Source organism: Uranotaenia lowii, unplaced genomic scaffold (assembly GCF_029784155.1).
Source record: "Uranotaenia lowii strain MFRU-FL unplaced genomic scaffold, ASM2978415v1 HiC_scaffold_742, whole genome shotgun sequence".
Lineage (NCBI taxonomy): Eukaryota > Metazoa > Arthropoda > Insecta > Diptera > Culicidae > Uranotaenia > Uranotaenia lowii.
In genome coordinates this window covers 1-17,072 of record NW_026598692.1, presented here as the reverse complement: position 1 = coordinate 17,072, position 17,072 = coordinate 1, and the positions used below count along the sequence as shown (strand labels likewise).

General features: G+C 40.3%; 2 protein-coding genes and 1 long non-coding RNA gene across 3 annotated transcripts; 1 reads left to right on the top strand and 2 right to left on the bottom strand.

Annotated features, from left to right (window-relative positions):
• Positions 1-1,389: 1,389 nt before the first annotated feature.
• On the top strand, positions 1,390-7,622 carry LOC129760726 (ubiquitin-fold modifier 1). The gene is made up of 3 exons (XM_055758383.1): positions 1,390-1,615; positions 1,700-1,756; positions 7,214-7,622. Exons 1-3 carry the CDS (start codon positions 1,611-1,613, stop codon positions 7,410-7,412), a joined length of 261 nt encoding a protein of 86 aa, XP_055614358.1. The 5' UTR covers positions 1,390-1,610; the 3' UTR covers positions 7,413-7,622.
• A 136-nt stretch (positions 7,623-7,758) lies between these two features.
• LOC129760727 (venom protease-like) lies at positions 7,759-17,024 on the bottom strand (the record flags this gene model as incomplete). The annotated part of the gene is made up of 4 exons (XM_055758384.1): positions 7,759-8,115; positions 8,174-8,657; positions 8,716-8,874; positions 16,722-17,024. Coding segments are annotated over 4 exons (1,134 nt in total), but the record flags the coding sequence as incomplete, so codon positions are not given.
• On the bottom strand, positions 13,523-15,114 carry LOC129760728 (uncharacterized). Its single transcript, XR_008740380.1, has 3 exons — positions 15,038-15,114; positions 14,880-14,951; positions 13,523-14,771 (listed from the first exon to the last, which is right to left on the bottom strand). It is a non-coding gene; the product is annotated as an uncharacterized LOC129760728 (long non-coding RNA).
• Positions 17,025-17,072: the final 48 nt, after the last annotated feature.

Sequence of the window (17,072 nt, the reverse complement as noted above, 5' to 3'; positions counted from 1 at the left end):
AAAAAGACGCAAAACCACCGCACCGGAAGAGTAATAATTTGACTAATGTTGTGGCGGGTTACGTTTACATGCACTCTTCCAAGCGCCATCAACCAACCCGAAGCAGTTTGCAGAGTTTTCCTTGAACATGCTGGGATTTCGCGAAAAAAAACAGTGACCCTTTCCCCTCTTTATATCTCCATGATCCCCTTCCGACTATCAAGGACATCTTCGATTTTTCCGAAAATCCAGAAGAGGGAAATTAATAAGGTTTAAGGTATTTTATTGAAAAAATTGATCAATTTCGAAAATTCCAACAATTGGAGGAGCGAAGGTAAAACTGTTTTTATCCCCCCCTCATGATGTTTCAACTCCAAGTGACAAAAGAAGGATTCGAAATTTGTTCCGGCCTTAAGGCATTTATTATATGGTTCCTACAAAGTTTTTAACTGTGGTATATTCTTGGCATCTCAACTTTGTGTAAATGAGGTGATGTCGTGCACCCATGTTAAAAACTTTAACATGCAGCGCAAAGTAGTAGGTATCATTGAAATTAAAAAAAAATACATCATTGATTCAAAAAATTTGTCAACATGAGAAATATCAATTGATTGTTAATAATTATTGTTTCTTTTTTAAGTTTTGTGAAAATAAAGCAAAAAGTAAGAAATACGAAACCAAAACGTTAATATGTACTAGCAACAATGTTGAAATTGACTCACCGTTGCAGCGACGCCTCACCCGTTTGTCAGTTGAGAACTGACTGCTTTCCTCTCGCTCTCTTATCAGATCCTTCTTCCTCTCCTGCTCACTCACACCGTACGCGCTAAGCGTTGAATTTATCGAAATTTATTCACTTTATGCCTCGAACCGGCTACCGAAAACCAGTGTTCCCACTGGCTGATCACTGTCCACTTCTCTTTGGTAACGATTCAAGAATCGACAGGAACTATTTGTATCACTAGCAGATTGAATTACATGCGGAAAAATATGAATTTTCTTCGCAAATATTTCCGAATATCGTAAAACCACACGACCGACGACGACGTTCACACTACTGTGAGAAAGTAATTGGAATCGGTCCCGCTCTCTCATGCTCGTTTGAAAACGTCGAGCGAGAGAGTCTCTGCGTTTGATGTTTTGCAGAGAGACCTAAAGATCGTAGACTAGAACGCTTCAAATATTGAAACATATTTTTAAATCGTTTATTCACTTGTAAAAAAACAGCCAAAAATCTTCTGAAGCAAGCTTAAATGTCAAAGTCGGAAAAGAAAAATGAAGTTGAAGAATTTTAAAAAGTTCACAGATAATTTATGCAATGTTCGTAGGCTGCTTCAAGTTATTATTTTTTCGATTCAATTTCTCGACGCCACTGTGCTGTTTTTTTCTCCCATATTTTGCTTTGAGTTGCACATTGACAGATATCGTTCCATACGCAACGTGTCAACAGCAGTTGTCAGAGAAAATTTTGTTTTCATTGCTATCGGGAAATCGTTCGCGTATGGTATTTTTCGAATACTCTGTCGATTTTCTGAAAATAAATTCTACAGATTCTAACAAATCGAATAGAGGGCCTCAAGAAACTAGTGAATAATAATTACTCTCAAACTCCCCCATTTGGAACTGAAACAATGGCGTAAGTCTGTGGTAGCCAACCATCACCTTGAAATTACTTTCACTTCCAGTCACAAATTTAATATGAGTTCTTCAATAATTTCAGCTCTAAAGTAACATTCAAGATCACACTTACCTCGGATCCGAAGCTACCGTTCAAAGTGTAAGTACAATTTTCTTGAACTTTTTTAAATGATTCAAATATCTAAGGAGGCGATTTACATATCTCGTCGATAAAAATGTGCTGTTGAATTTTTGGAGCGCTCCCAAGATCTTACCAGTAGCGTCTGAAAAATAACGAGCACACATATGGGATCTTAGTGCAACTTATGTTTTTTATCATCAGTTTCCCCAACAAAAACATTTAAGGCTACAAGATCTTTTATATCATGAAATTCGATCGCCGCCTTGCCTATATATAGGCGCTCTACTATCAGAAAAAAAATTCCGGCATCGTGTTCATAGTATACATACAGGCGAACAGTATCGAAACGATATCGAGGATTTTCCTGACAGTATTTAACGCGCCTACGTTTAGGCAAAGTTTGAAATTTGAATGGATCGAATTGTTCACACCGCCACTCACTTCTTCAGTTATTGAATGAGATCAGACTTCCAATTTTTCTGACTACATACATACATATTAATAAATGCGTGAATTTCTTGGTTGAATGAACTAACCACGTTTGTTTAAAATTTTATCAAGTTACTGAAAATCACGCGAGTATCACATTGGATGGAAACACGGTTTTGATAATGTTAATTGGGGTGTTAGAGGTGCTTTTTGATAAATAAAAAATAACTATTTTGTTAATGGTACAAATTAGAATGAATTATATTCTTTTTTTTTAAAGGATTTTCATCCTTTTCGGATGATTCATTCCTCATGATTTACATTCTAAAATTTTACTTTTAAACCCGCCAACTGACGTGTGTTGTTTATTAAAATGATTGCTTTGATGTACTCCATCAGCACATCCTCAGCACATGTTGGTTGAAGTCCCATCTTCGCTCGCAGTTTTTACAAACGGACACGGTTCAACGGTTTCGTCAAGAAGACCGCCAGCATCATTTCTGTTGGCCAATCCCCAAGAGAGATCACCTTGCGTTCCGCCAAGTTCTGTGGTACTAGGTTTCCACGTATTTGGACCTTTTTCCGCTGCTTCCGGTCACTTATTGCGAATTTAAATAAAAATTTTGGAAACGTCGCTGGTGAACTGGCACCAAAACACAGGCTTCCGACAATCTAGTACCGTAAACTGGGGGAACTTTGATCACTTTTTTCATTCATTTTTCAATATTTCGTAAGGGGTTGCTTTTTCGTAATACCTAAAATCTTTAAAACCCTTACTGAGGTGAGGAGTATTAAACATGATCATTGACTGCAGTAAATTCAAACGACATTGGTGGTTATAATTAAATGTTTGTTACAAAACCAGATTTTGAGTTTCGGGGTAACTTTGATAACTACGGTTTTTACAAATCTCAACATCTTCAAATTTATTATTTTGATGGCATTAAGCACAGAAGGCTCAAAAAATCGATGAGATTTTTTTTTGTTTGGACTCAATTGAATTTTTCTACGTTTTCTTTCAAAAACAAATACACTCGAAAGATGGATAATGTTGCTGCATACATTTAGGGGCAAAGTTTATAAAAATTTCTCAATATTTTTTGGCCTCAAAAACAAATGAAATTCTACCTTCACGCAATTCCCTTAGTCCTCGTACTGTTCCCATGTTTTTTTTCTTAAAACTTAATCATTTGATAGGGTTTTTAGTCATTTTTTCTATACTTTTCTTTTCATGGAAAATGACCATTTTTTTTCAATATCCAAAAATTATCATAAAATGATCATAAAAACAACACTTAAACCTAACCTAAACCAAGAAAAAAGTTGAACTTTCACATTAAACAACCCTTTTGCTCCTAAATGCTTAAATTTGATCAGGAGAGATGTTTGTTTGTGAGCCTTCAAAAAACCAGATATTTTAAGATTTTAAAATTATATTTTAAAAAATATAAAAAATCTCCTAATACAAACCAAATTTAGCTTATTTGTAACTCAATTCACAGGCTTTCAAACGTAGTCAACAGTTTTCAGTTATTTTAGCTTTATACTTAGTTAATGATGATTATCTGCAAAAATTTCATGTTGATCAAAGTTACCCCGCTGATCAAAGTTCCCCCAGTTTACGGTACTTCAATTTTCTTTGTCGGAAGTCGGATGTCCGGACTTCCGAAGTAAAATTTAGTGCTGGTGCTATTATATTATAACAGGTCTGGTTGTCTGCCTTCATTCGCGAAATTTTTAAGCGTTTTCACAACGGGGTCCATTTCCTCAGAGCAACACATGGCTGTAAGAAACATTTCACCTCAAGATTCTTCCTTAAACGGTATCACATTCGATGACGCAGCCATTCTGAAGGCGACAGTTAAGCTCAAGAATTCATCATCTACGGGTTCGGACGGGATACCAGCTATCTTCTTGAAACGTTTCATGCCACACTTACTGACTCCCATTAGGCATATTTATCGAGCTTCGCTGGACTTCACAATCTTTCCCTCTCTTTGGAAAGAAGCTTACATGTTCCCTGTTCATTAAAAAGGAGATAAAACAGATATAAACAACTACCGCGGCATTTCAGCTCTCTGTTCGATAGCAAAACTGTTCGAATTGGTTGTTCTGGATCCGATTTTCTCATCCACGAAGCAATACGATCCACGACAACAAATTTGCTCACTTTCACTCGTTTGTGCAAGATAGCTTTGCCATGAAGTCTCAAACTGACGCCATCTATACTATAGAACGCTTAGAATTCTGTGGATCTTTACTGGACTGGTTTCGAAGTAATTTAACGGGACGAAAGTTATCAGTTCAAACTGGAAAAATTTTCTCAAGACAATTCTCCGCTTGTTCAGGCGTGCCTCAGGGAAGCCACTTGGGACCGATAATTTTTGTCATCTATTTTAACGATGTACTCACTGTCCTTGATGGATCTAAACTTGCGTATGCTGATGACCTCAAACTTTTCCACACCATCAACGGCCAAAATGACATCGATTTCTCGCAAAGGCAGTTCAATACATTCGCTCATTGGTGTGACACCAACTGCCTGCCTCTGAACCGGAGTGTGGCATCCTTGATATGCCTCTGGCTTTAACATCCAAAAATAGTATGAAGAGACAGCCTTCTCATCATCAGCGATAGCAATCGCTTGCACAACTGACCCCTTAGGTAACTAGGATTCGAGGATGTCAGTTGTGCGCCAGTCTCGATAGAACCCTGAAAACGGGCCCCTCGGGTTTCCACACGAAGTAAATATGCTGTCATTTCATTTTCTCGTAAGCGGAACTCTATTCACGCGGAACACACTATTGGTAACGAAACCATCGCCCGGGTGAACCACATCAACGATCTGGGCGTTATCCTAGACCATCGGCTGGAGTTTAAGACTCATACGGATTACATCGTTGATAAAGCTTCTAGAAGTCTTGGCTTCTTATTTCGCGTAACCAAGGAGTTTAAAGATTTGTACTGCCTAAAAAGCTTGTATTGCAGTATAGTTCGCTCAACTCTCGAATATGCATCAGCAGTTTGATGCCCATTCTACCAGAATGGAGCCGAACGAATTGTGGCTATCCAGCGGCGCTTCATGCGGTGTGCCCTAAGACACTTGAATTGGCTTGATCCGTCTCGTTTACCCAGTTACGAAAGCGGTTGCCGCTTAATTGATTTGGACACACTTCATGTCCGCCGAAACGCAGCACGTGATTGCGTTTTTCTCGCTTTGCCTTTTTGTAACATGTGACAATTATGCTTCCAACGGCAGTGTGTAAATTAAGGTAATTTTTTAACTTGTTTGTAATTCATTATTGTATTAAGCTATCATTAGGATCTACATGTGATCCGTTGATGTTTTTACACAAATTCGAGTTGGACCTTTCACTGGTTCCCCGAAATCAAGAAGCAGTTTCCGTTTGTTTCTTGGCTCCCTACAGGACGGTACCGCGCCGCCGAGCCTGAGTTGTATTTCCGGTCTTGCCCAATCTGCGTCGGAATATACTTCTAATTCATCTGAGTCGCCTCCCAGATGAAGCTTGAGATCCAGGGTTTCCTTGAGGTAAGGCTCGCTTTGCCTCCGTCCAGTTCGCCTTGGTTGGTTTTGACACCTTCCTTCAGAGAGTCGAGGCGCAAATTCCGATGTCTGGCCGCGTGTTTACCGCCAGATACAGCAAAGTTCCAAAGTTGCTCTGATATTAGTCGGAATTGGGAATAGCCTCCGTCTCTTCCATCTGATGTATATAGCCAGACTCCATCGGAATTCTTGATCTTTTATCATCGCTCAGGTCGAATCTCTTCAAAAGCTCCTTTTGATCCAGATGGAATCCTTTCTTTGATCGGATCACCTAGATACCAAGGAACTGCTTAACATCTCCAAGGGGCGTTAGCTGGAAATTCGTCTCCAAGTATTTAAAGACCTGTTAAGATTCGGATTCGCTGGATGTTGCGACAACATACACAATGATGTAGGCCAGATTCCTGTTTCGATTCCGAACATAGAGGCACGGATCAGCTTCCGACGGTTTGAATCCAGCATTCCACATAACATTGTCCATTGCTTCCGAGCTTCCACATTCGTGCCGACTGCTTCAGACCGTAAAGACTTTTAATTGAAGACTTTTTGTCATAGGGAACCGGACATCTCTGCTTAAATCAACCTTGCCACAGTTCGTATGGCGTCTGGCGGATCAAATTTGTTGGTAACCTGCTGAAAATAATTAACCGTGTTGAGGGCTATGGAATTCCAGATGACCCATGTGTCGTACTCGTTACATTTTTTCACAATATTTAATGAAGTTTTGCACATTTTTTCACCGCATCAATTTTAATACCGACCTTTCGTGCCAAAACTCGTTTACAGAATGATCAATATCTCTTTCTCTCCTTTTCTTGTTCTTCAACCCACGCTTAATTTTTATCAATCCTAATCTTCCAATTATAACGCAACATCTCAAAATTTATTACGACTGTTCAATGTTTGATTTAGACTTGTTAATTTTTTTATAATTTCAGTTGATATTAATTTATAACTGATATTATTAATTTATAACTGATTAATAAATCAACTTTATCGATCCATTTACTATATCCACCACACCATGTTCAGGGTTCATCTCGGGATTGGCACTGACCAGATTGCTAGGTAGCCATTGGAAAGGACAGTTGTGCTAGCGATTGCTCATCATCGCTTACAAATTACATGGCTTCCGGACACTCTCCTCTTCTATCGTGAGAGCAGTGGCAAATTATTGGATGCCACAATGGTAGTAACGGTACTCCATGATAGCTTCCAGGATCACACACCTCGCCACCTTGATCTTCTGGTGAGGAGTGTAAGCCCTTTAAACTGCTGCAGAATTCCCTCGCTTCTGAGGAAATTATCCAACGCACACCCTCGGCTCGGTACTTGCCACCTTGATCGGACCTGATCACCTTCGACAGCCGGCTGAGTTGCGTCTTCATCTCACGGAAAAAATCACCTCCGATTATCCCTTTAGTTTGATGTCGTAAAACTTATCTTAAAAATGTCCTGATATTTTTTTTCTCTCTTTCTAGGCTCAGCGTCCCAGAAGGTACCCCTTTTACGGCTGTGCTGAAGTTCGCCGCCGAAGAGTTCAAGGTACCCCCAGCAACTAGTGCCATCATCACCGATGACGGTATCGGCATCAATCCCCAGCAAACGGCCGGCAACGTGTTTTTGAAGCATGGTTCCGAGCTGAGGTTAATTCCCCGGGATCGTGTTGGTAGTTGCTAGCTTATGTTTATTTTTGGTTCCATTTCTTATGCGTTATGATATAATATGTTAGGGCAAAATTTGGTTGCAATAATCGCATTTGTTCATTTTTCGAAGCTTGTACGATGTATGATTCACATGAATTTTACTAGATTCTAGCTTAATCGATTGTATATTTACAGCAACAGCAGGAAAAAAATATAAGACTATGCAAGACAGTAGCCAATTGTATGAATTTCTTTTTTCTGAAAATGTATGTACGTACACAACTCAAACTTCCGAAATTCCAGACATAATGAATCAACCCGAAGTTCAAGAAAATTTAATAAAAAAATTCTATCTCTGCCAAATAACGAAAAAACAGGAATTTCCATAGAAAATTAATCTATTTAAAAAAAAACAAATTTTACATCAATTATATGTGATTTTACTGTATTTATAATAGAGTAACGTTTTGTTGTGTTCCACTAATTAAATAGAAGTACATATCTTAACTAAAATCTCAGAAAGATTTTCGGTGTATTCCAACCAACTACCTAATCCATGTTAAATCGAATCCACCGGAGAAACTTGGACACATCGGTGAAAACAGAGTACCGATTCGGATCGCACATCAACTGGTTGCGTTTCGTAGCGCTAATCGACACAATACCTCGTAAGTAGTATCGGTTATTATCCTCAAACACTAGTCCACCACCACTGTCTCCATTGCAAACTGAATTTCCTGTAAAAAAAAATAAATTTTTTTATAAGCTGAAATTACTTACTACTAAACTTCTTACCATCGGCATGTCCCGCACAGAACGACTCTCCATAAGCCAGCACGGTGTTGAATTGTACGTTGGTTTGTGAGCACTTCTTCTGCGAAACTACCGGCATATCAAGGTAGTTGAGCGAGTTGCTTACCACACCATTTCTGGTAAGTCCCCACCCGGCGACCTTTCCGTATCGATTAAAAAACGAACTAATGTCCGTGGTATTCGGATATAGACAGACCGGTTTGATAAAATTGTTGAAAATGATATCCCTTTTCAACTTTAAAACCCCGATATCGGTCGTGTGCTGAGCAGCGTTGTAATCGGAATGAATCATGGCCTCCGATACGGTGTGGTAGAAGTAATCGTCCACCGAACCCAGATCAACGATGCCGATATAGACCTTGAAAAGTTCCAACTCCAAAGTTTGATTCGTGTTCTCCATGGTTAGACAGTGAGCTGCTGTTAGAATATCTCGTCGAGAAATGATACTTCCGCCGCATTGATATTGCTGGAAAAGATTTCAAAATTTACTGCAAATTCATCGTTTGTAAATTATTCACCATTACATCATCATAAAAGATGGCCACGTGCCATGGAATTTCTCCGGATTTAGCTGATACACCTCCAAGGATACGACTTTGAATTTTCGTCCCACCTGATGTTGAAGTCCCGGAAACCGCGGCACATTGACTTTCGTCGGGGGATTCGAAAGTGTCGGGTTTTGGCTGAAACGAAATTCAATAAAGTAAATTATTTTGACCTGTAAAGAGATCGTTCGGAATACGGAAAAACCAGAAAAATGCGAAAGTTCCTTTTGCCGCGGTAATTGCTATTTTTATTTGTAGCTTATAGCTTTTATATTCAGTGGACTATTCCTTTGGAAGGGGAAAACGTCCACCAGAAGGCGAAAGCCATTACCACCGGTTCTACAGGTGGTGAATAACCATAGACCTAAGTTACCGAGCATAGCGAAGAGGCGAAAAGGCGAATGGAATTTAGACGAAGCAGAAAAGGCGCGAGGCGAGAGCAACAATCGTCTGCAGTTTAAAGCCTGTGATATAAACGGTTATCTTGATTTCAAATTTGGACGTCGACGAAATTTCTCAAATAACTCGCCGTTCAATCGGATTCAACTATTTACTAACCCACAGTTTGAATCCGCCGTTAAAAAGTTGCCGCTTTGGAGGTTTAAAGCGGCACAAAAATAGAGGTAGCCCCATCACAATCGGATGGGTTAGGTGTTAGCCGTGAACAGGTCAGATACCCATTATTGCAACTCATGAGTGTTATAATGAAAGTGATTGAATTATAAGATTGGATTGTGCTCCCTAAAAAAATAACATTTAAACTAGAAGGTAGAATTTTTCCTTCCTTCGGATATTTCCTGCAAGTGGAGTGTCAGACAGTTTGGTTTCCGGATAGCGAGATCCACGGAGGACGCCATCCAAACAGTGACGAGAGTACGCGAAGCGCGCCTAGAAAAAGAAGCAGACAGGTGTTCGTCACTGCGCCATTGCATTGTGACGATCGACGTTAAGAATGACCTCAACAATGTCAGCTGAGAAGCTATTGCGACTATTGCCAAAGCGCTTCACAGGAGGATGCGTGTTCTCAATACCCTCTGCAGGATAATAGGAAGCTTCTTCGAAAATCGAGTTCTGACGTACGAAACCGAAACTGGGTTTCGATGTACAGCTCTAACAGCGGGTGTTCCACAGGGTTCCATACTCGGACCTGTGCTTTAGAATGCCACGATAATAAGTTGTTAACGCTGAAACTACCAGCAGGCGCGCAGATAGTCGGATTTGCTGACGATATCGTGTAATCGAAGAGGTAGAAGACCTTGCAGTGGTTTCTGTAGAAATGGTCGGCATCTGGATGAAGGGAATTAAGCATCAGATAGAACAGAACCGAAGTTCTGCTCGTGACCAACAAAAGAGTTTTGAAAAACGAACACATACATATAGGATCTCAGTGACATTTCATGCTTCTTTAAAGAAATCTAAATTCAACTTAAGACTAAAGCGTACATCCTTCAAGGATATAATGGCTAGCATCTTACAAACAGGCCCTGGCATATTCACATTCACAAAGCAATCGTCGCTCACTAACGAGCCCAGTGAGCTTCATTTTGCTAACCATTCATGTAGTTTCGATTTCGATTATTCACTCTTCACTCTCACTTAGCTCTATATTCTTTTCTCCTTCATGTTCAGTTTCTTCGTCTCACTTTCATTTGCTCTCAACGTCAGTGTGAAGTGAAGACAGCAAACGTCAGCTTCAATGCGAAACGATGTTTCTTCTCATTCGAGCAGTTTTTCTTCAATCGAAAATTTCATCGGCGCTTTCGTCAGTCCTTTCAGTGAGCAAAACAAAATAAGGAGTGAGGTAACCTACAACTAAAGAAAAATCAAAAAACATTTGTTTTGATTTGCTCGGTCGTTCTTTAATTTGGTTTTGTTTCGTTTAGTGTTCGCACAGACCAAATTTTCACCAGTGGCAGTTCGCATTGTTCGCTAATCCAAACGGGAATCAAAAAAGGGTCCCTCTTCAAAACTTCTTGCCTCAGCTAAGGAATACCAGCCATCAAGCTTTCAACAGTCGATCCGATCAGATCCTCCAGCGCACTCAAAAGGTAACCCATCATCGTGAGACCGTCCAACAGGCATCAAATATTCGATAGAACAACCTTTGCCACAGTGCCAGAGTAATGAAGAACCTCCGGAAATTTGTCACTTTCTATTAAAAAACTCGAAGTAGGATGAACTTATTGATCGTCGATGAAATCTTCCGGAAGCAACAGAAAGCTACAGAATCTATTAAAATGAGGACTCCTTCATCGACGCAAAAGATTTTCGACAACCTGTCGTCTGGAAAACAGTCCTCTGGAATTAATCATTCTAAGTGTGTTTTTTAATTAACCTTAGCAAAGCCTTTATTTATTGATAAGAACTTCATTTTCTTTCAGAGTCACCAAGAGTACAGGCAAAAGATTAAAGAGCTTAGTTCGGCATCCAAACTTAGACAGTCTGATGCAACAAGGTCTGGACTTCAGGTAAGCAAACCGAGCGTGAATCTCAAGTTTGGCCTCATCCGAAAAGAGGCGTTAACTCATAGAGCTTTTCTATAATCCTCAAATTACAGGATAGCAAATGAAAATGGCATGCTGCAAAAAAGATAACGTCGGATTGAAGATAGATGAAAAATCATGGTACGAAAATGCTGAACTGTGGAGTGCACCTGTTTGTCTAAACTTTACCCGAAAAGATTGTTAACATCGCGGTATATTTAAGTCATATGTCGATTAGGATCATGGCGTTACTCAACGAAAAATCCGAATGTTTAGGGCAATTTGTGAATGTGGAGTTTGTTTGGTTGGCGTTATCACTGAAGCACGATTAATAAATTGTCTGCAAAAGTAAGTTTACAATGTTTTAAAATCTTCCTGAAACATTTCATGAAAGGAATCTAAGTAAAGCTCTATGTTTGGGGCTTGTTTTGTTAGCACACTATAATTCTTATTTCGCTCACACATCACATCATTTTGTTCTGACCCGAATGACCTCCACAGGTTAAAAGATCATTATCATTTGTAAACATTATCATCAAATCATTTTTGATAATTATTTAATCAATTGCATATTTTATAAGATTATTTAAAATTTTATAATATTTTTCGGAGACCTGCAAAAAAAAAGTAAACCAACCTCATACATATGTGTGAGAATGTGATTTTGATAGTAATTTATGTTTTTGGATTCAGGTCCAATTGGCCATTTTATCAACTATCACCTCCATAACCGGCTGGATGAAGAGGAAAGCAGGATGATAAGCAGCAGAGAGAAATTAGTATGACTCCCCGTGGAAAACAATCCGAAATAATTGTCCCTACTGGCTTATTATAACTGGTGTAAATCATGCTTCACTCCATTGTCCTTTAAGCTGCTAATGAACTTTTTTTTAATGTTACATAATCGGAAAGTTTTATGTCAGTAATTCTGTATTGACTGAATGTGTTTATCCTCTTCTTTCATTGATCTTTAAAACCGAAGATCACGTCTTGGGAGGATATGTTCGGTTACAAGATACCGATCTGAAGGCTCATCGTGGTAGGAAAATTTATTTTGCCGAATGAAACTCTTCTAATGTCAAACTTATCACGAGAAAACTGTTCAGAAAATGAAGTGGAAGGTTGGAAATACAATGCTTATTCGCAAAATTGTCTCATGTTCCACATGTTCTTGTACCGATAGTTTTCAAAACTGTTGCCTCTAGGTTTAATTTTGCGAATAGCGGTATAATTTACGAAAGAAAATTTATATAAGAACAAATGCAATGTTTCATCTTTCCGCAATTCGTATGCAAAACCTATACATGTTTATGGGAGATAATCGCACATCATAAGAGCCGTGTTTCTAAATTCAATGCTTAACATATGACTCATGGGACAGTTTCGCGAGTACCGGCAGTATCGTATTTATACAATTTTCCACAAAATATGCACGTCGAATATGGCGCTAAATGTCAAGCAAACATACATTTGTGACTGTGCGTCGGTCAAAAACCTCAGCCAAACCGAGAAATGTAAACAAACAGTTTCTAAGACATCAGTATGTTCAAATGTTTCAAAAATCTATATAAATTTGATGAAAATCTTTCAAAATGTAATAGAAATCTATAAAAATGTAATATTATTAATTTCAGTTTATTTATAGTTATAATTTAACTCATTTTTTGCTTATTCTAAAAGTTCAAAAAATCGCTTCGGAACCTTGTCGATTAACTTGGAGTAGCATTAGGAGTAGTTTATGTAGCACCGGGGCCAACTCTCAGCTTCTTCCGGACTAGCCTGGGCGGCATCGGTTGCCCCAAAACGGTTACCTTTTGCGCCTCGATACGGCCGCTAGCGACTGTACCATCTTGAAATCGATATAACCCGGAGGGTCCAGCCAGAAAGCCCAAACCATTTTCACCGTTATGTTTCCAGTTTTGGCTCAGGAGATCTGTGATCGTTGCCGTGATGGACCTCTCCAAGCGGGTGGGTTTTACCTTCCGTCGTTGTGGATTTACCTGCTCAGATAAATAAACTTAAAACTCAATTTGTGGGGAAAAAATGAAAACTACCAACCTCCATTGATGTGCATTGCATGTGACCTGCAGTAAGCGGGCGGATGCAGAATTGAAACTGCTCACTGAGCTGGAAGCTGAATATTCGAAACGAAAATGAAAGCCTCCTGACGTTGAAACTGAAGGCACTGCTTTCGAGTAGTTTCTCTCGTCGTTGAAATTTTCGACTGTGAATATTGCAATGAGATGAGAATATGACGGAATGAAATCGAAGAACATTTGTTTCACATGAGTAGTGAGCAGAAAAGTGTTTGCTTCGATCTGACAGATGAGAATGATGTGCTCGAAATCGACTAACGGTGAGATGAGGCGAATGACAGGAAATTTTACTTTCAATTTTTTATTTCGACGATGCCGAGGCCTGCTTACAAATACTACCGACCCACAGAAATAGTACTATGTTTGCCGTGACCGAGACTCGATCTCATGCCCTCTGGCTTAGAAGACTTAAACGCTATCCTCTAGGCCACGGTTGGCGGCAAAATTGTGCGGACATGGAGATTACTGTTGGAGGACACACGACATCGTCGAAACAGCAGCTGAAGCGATTCATTGTCCCGGATCATGCCGAACTGCCATGGTCCAAAGAGTAACTAGAGACATCTCCTTGCGAGCGTAGCACTGTCGGAACTACGATACGGATGAGCGGCCTGGAGCTCCACCATAGGGGTTGTAACTCGCGGACAGCTACACTCAGTGGGTGGGAACATGGGAAGGAGAGATTATGGTGGGACTCAGGGTCGTTACAGGGAAATTCACTACGTTACACCGTCTTCTGGAGTAACCTCACGCAAGGGATTCCAATTACAGCTAACATGTTTTTCAGAGGTGCCGAAACGGGTGGGTACCTCTCATGCTATCAACCAGAGTCGGAAATTCAAAATATGATAAACAACGCAAACTGTGAATCACTGAGCGGACCACCCTAGAGAGAGATTTGATAACCATTTTGGTTCGAAACTTTAACGATTCCCGGAAGTGTAAAGCGATTACGGATTTCTACAGTTACACAATTTTTGGATGCGATTACAATAATGCTTAAGTTTATTTTACGGATGGGCCCTGGCATGACGTCACACACTATTAATACTTGCGGCTTTGGTTCTTCCTCGGCGTTGGTTAATCGCCGCGCGGCTGCGATTCCTCTGTCGGCTTATTATTCACCGTCTCAACCAGTAACGGAGGCACCTGGCTGGAGACGACTGACATGCAAAATGCCGCCCCAATACTTGCCGGTTCTAGCATAGTTGGGAACGGCCGGAAATAAAGCATGCTGGTATGATTGTTGTTTGTTGACCTTTCGACACCAGCGTCGGGCTAAAAGATGTTGTTTTGATGCTGACCGGTCCAAGACGAGGTTATGTTCGAGTCGATACCAAGTGCTTGCTCGACTCCGGTCTCGAACGGTGTTTTCTGTCCGGAACTGTTGGTTGCCTGGGGATAATTATGGTGTGGTTCGTAAGAACCAGCCAAACAGAAAAAGGCCCTTGTGGACCTACGCAAGGGTATTAAAAATAGTGTGCACGTCAATGTTTACATTGGTTTTGTTTTTACATGTGGTTCAGTCTTTTTAACAAATACATATTTTTAGATAACATTTTACCTTTTATCTGCAGTTTTACAATGTGCTTCGTTTTAATGTCGTTTTAACAGTTGTTTATGCCTTTGTCACTTTCTTTTAACACGTTACATGTAATATAAATGTGGTTTTAATTCTTTTGTCAAACGCATGTTCATTGAGTTTTCAGAACTATTACTAACCGTACTAACAAAGCAAATTTAACATAATTTAGCTTTACTTTTAACGTGTTGTGTTTGTTTTTCGCACTGTTTTTTGCTGTAATGTAAAGTAGATTTTAAGTAACGTTTTTACACTTCCTATTAGCTACGTTTTACTTTAAAAAACTCAAGTCGCGCACAACTGCTCCCTCAGGCGATCACGAACAGAAAGGACAGGAAGCGGATAGCCGCTAAAGCGCTAAGTGGAATTTTCTACATCCAACCAACACACATACATTTACGGTAACACAAACAATACTAGTGTGTTGTTTTCTGGGTGACCACACTTCCCCGCCTGGGCTCCGAAAACACACGACGCCTATGGATTTCCCCTGAGAAGACGATGTGAGATCTTGGGAAGGGATGGCAGTCGGTCAAGGTTTTGATCTGTTTGGATAACTGTTGTAGGGTTCACTTTATAGGACAGGGATAAGTCAATTTTGTGACAGAGTCACATTTACAAAAGTAACGAACGGTTACAGGGTAGAGCGCAAGAGATCCAAATTACGGAGCACACATCGATTGATAGCCTTGCGAGTTTCCTGGGCACACAGAACCATAGCAGCAGAAGCAGGATTAGTCATCGTGGGCATGATTCCCATCGACATAACTAGAAGCGTCAATGCTCAAGAGTCAGAAACGATGGGACGCATCGAACAACGCAAGATAGACGCATAGGCCAATCCTACCACTTTCAGACTGGGTAAATCGGAAGTATGGAGAGATCAACTTCTTTGTGACGCAGTTCCTTTCGGTTCATGGGTGCTTCAAGCAATATCTTCATCGGTTTAAGCTTATCAGCTCGCCTTATTGCCCGGAATGCGTAGATACGCAGGAATCAGCAGAACATGCTATCGTTTTCTGCTCCAGGTTCATTTCGAGGCGTCAACAACTTTAAAATTCGAACTCTGAAAATGTTATGAGTGAAATGTTTCGCGACGAACAGTCGTGACGTGCTATAGTGAACGAAATCTCGCAAATTATGTGCGACCTAATACACGAATTAGTAAAGATTATGAACGGAGAGTGCGAGATAGTCAACCAAACTTGAAAAGCTGAAGGGATGTCTGGGGCTTCGTATGACACCACAATTCAAAAGCAACGAAATCTTAGGGCGCGGTGTAGCCCTAATCTGGACTCATAGGTGTGATGGGACTTGAAACGTCCCACGTACTCTGCTACGATCTTTCCTGCAGCGGAGAAACCATCCGGGGTGGTCGTGACGGCATTCTAGCTTGGTAGTTTCTCAATCGGCCGTGTCTTGATGGTAGAAATCCTACGGGAGTGGATGCTGTGACGGGCACGAGTTACTTTGAAAGCGTAACTTATTCGGCACACGTCTCGGGGTTTTTTGTACCAGTCTGAAGATGGCAAAAGAGGATGAGGAGATGGAAGTCTGCTCATGGTAGACTGCGTACATCTTAAATTCATGTTGTACAATCTACTTTTTTCTTTGGAACAACAAGTTCGTTTCTTTGGAGTCACAAAGCTAAGAGACAACGATATATATTACAAGCAGCGTACTAGATTGGACTGCGCACTCATGACTGCGACATGAACTCGTACATTTGTGCGACCTGTCAAATCAGTGTAAAATCCGTCGGAATTCTACACGCTAACTGTTCACTTTTGAACTGTGAATTTTTTTTTTCGATATCACACTTACCGACGTTCTCACCAGCGGATAGGGTGCATCCGTCGAGCTCGTTGTAGTAGTAATAAACGGTCGGGAAGTTCTAACCTCAAAACTTCCGGTCGAAGCTTCAGTCTCGGCTGATACTCTTCTCTTTCGCTGCGAGCACATGTTTCGACCGTTGAGGTTTATCTCCGAAACATCCGGAACCCTGCCATTTTCGTTAAACTTCACCAACAAATGCAGCTCAATTTCGGCATCCTGAGCCAAACTGAGGCTGCTGTTCTCGATCAAAAAGTGAACGCTATCTTCCGTATGTACATGGCCCAAATGATTCTAAAATTAGATAAGGTGTAAGAAAGGTAAATCGAAGATGTCGATGAC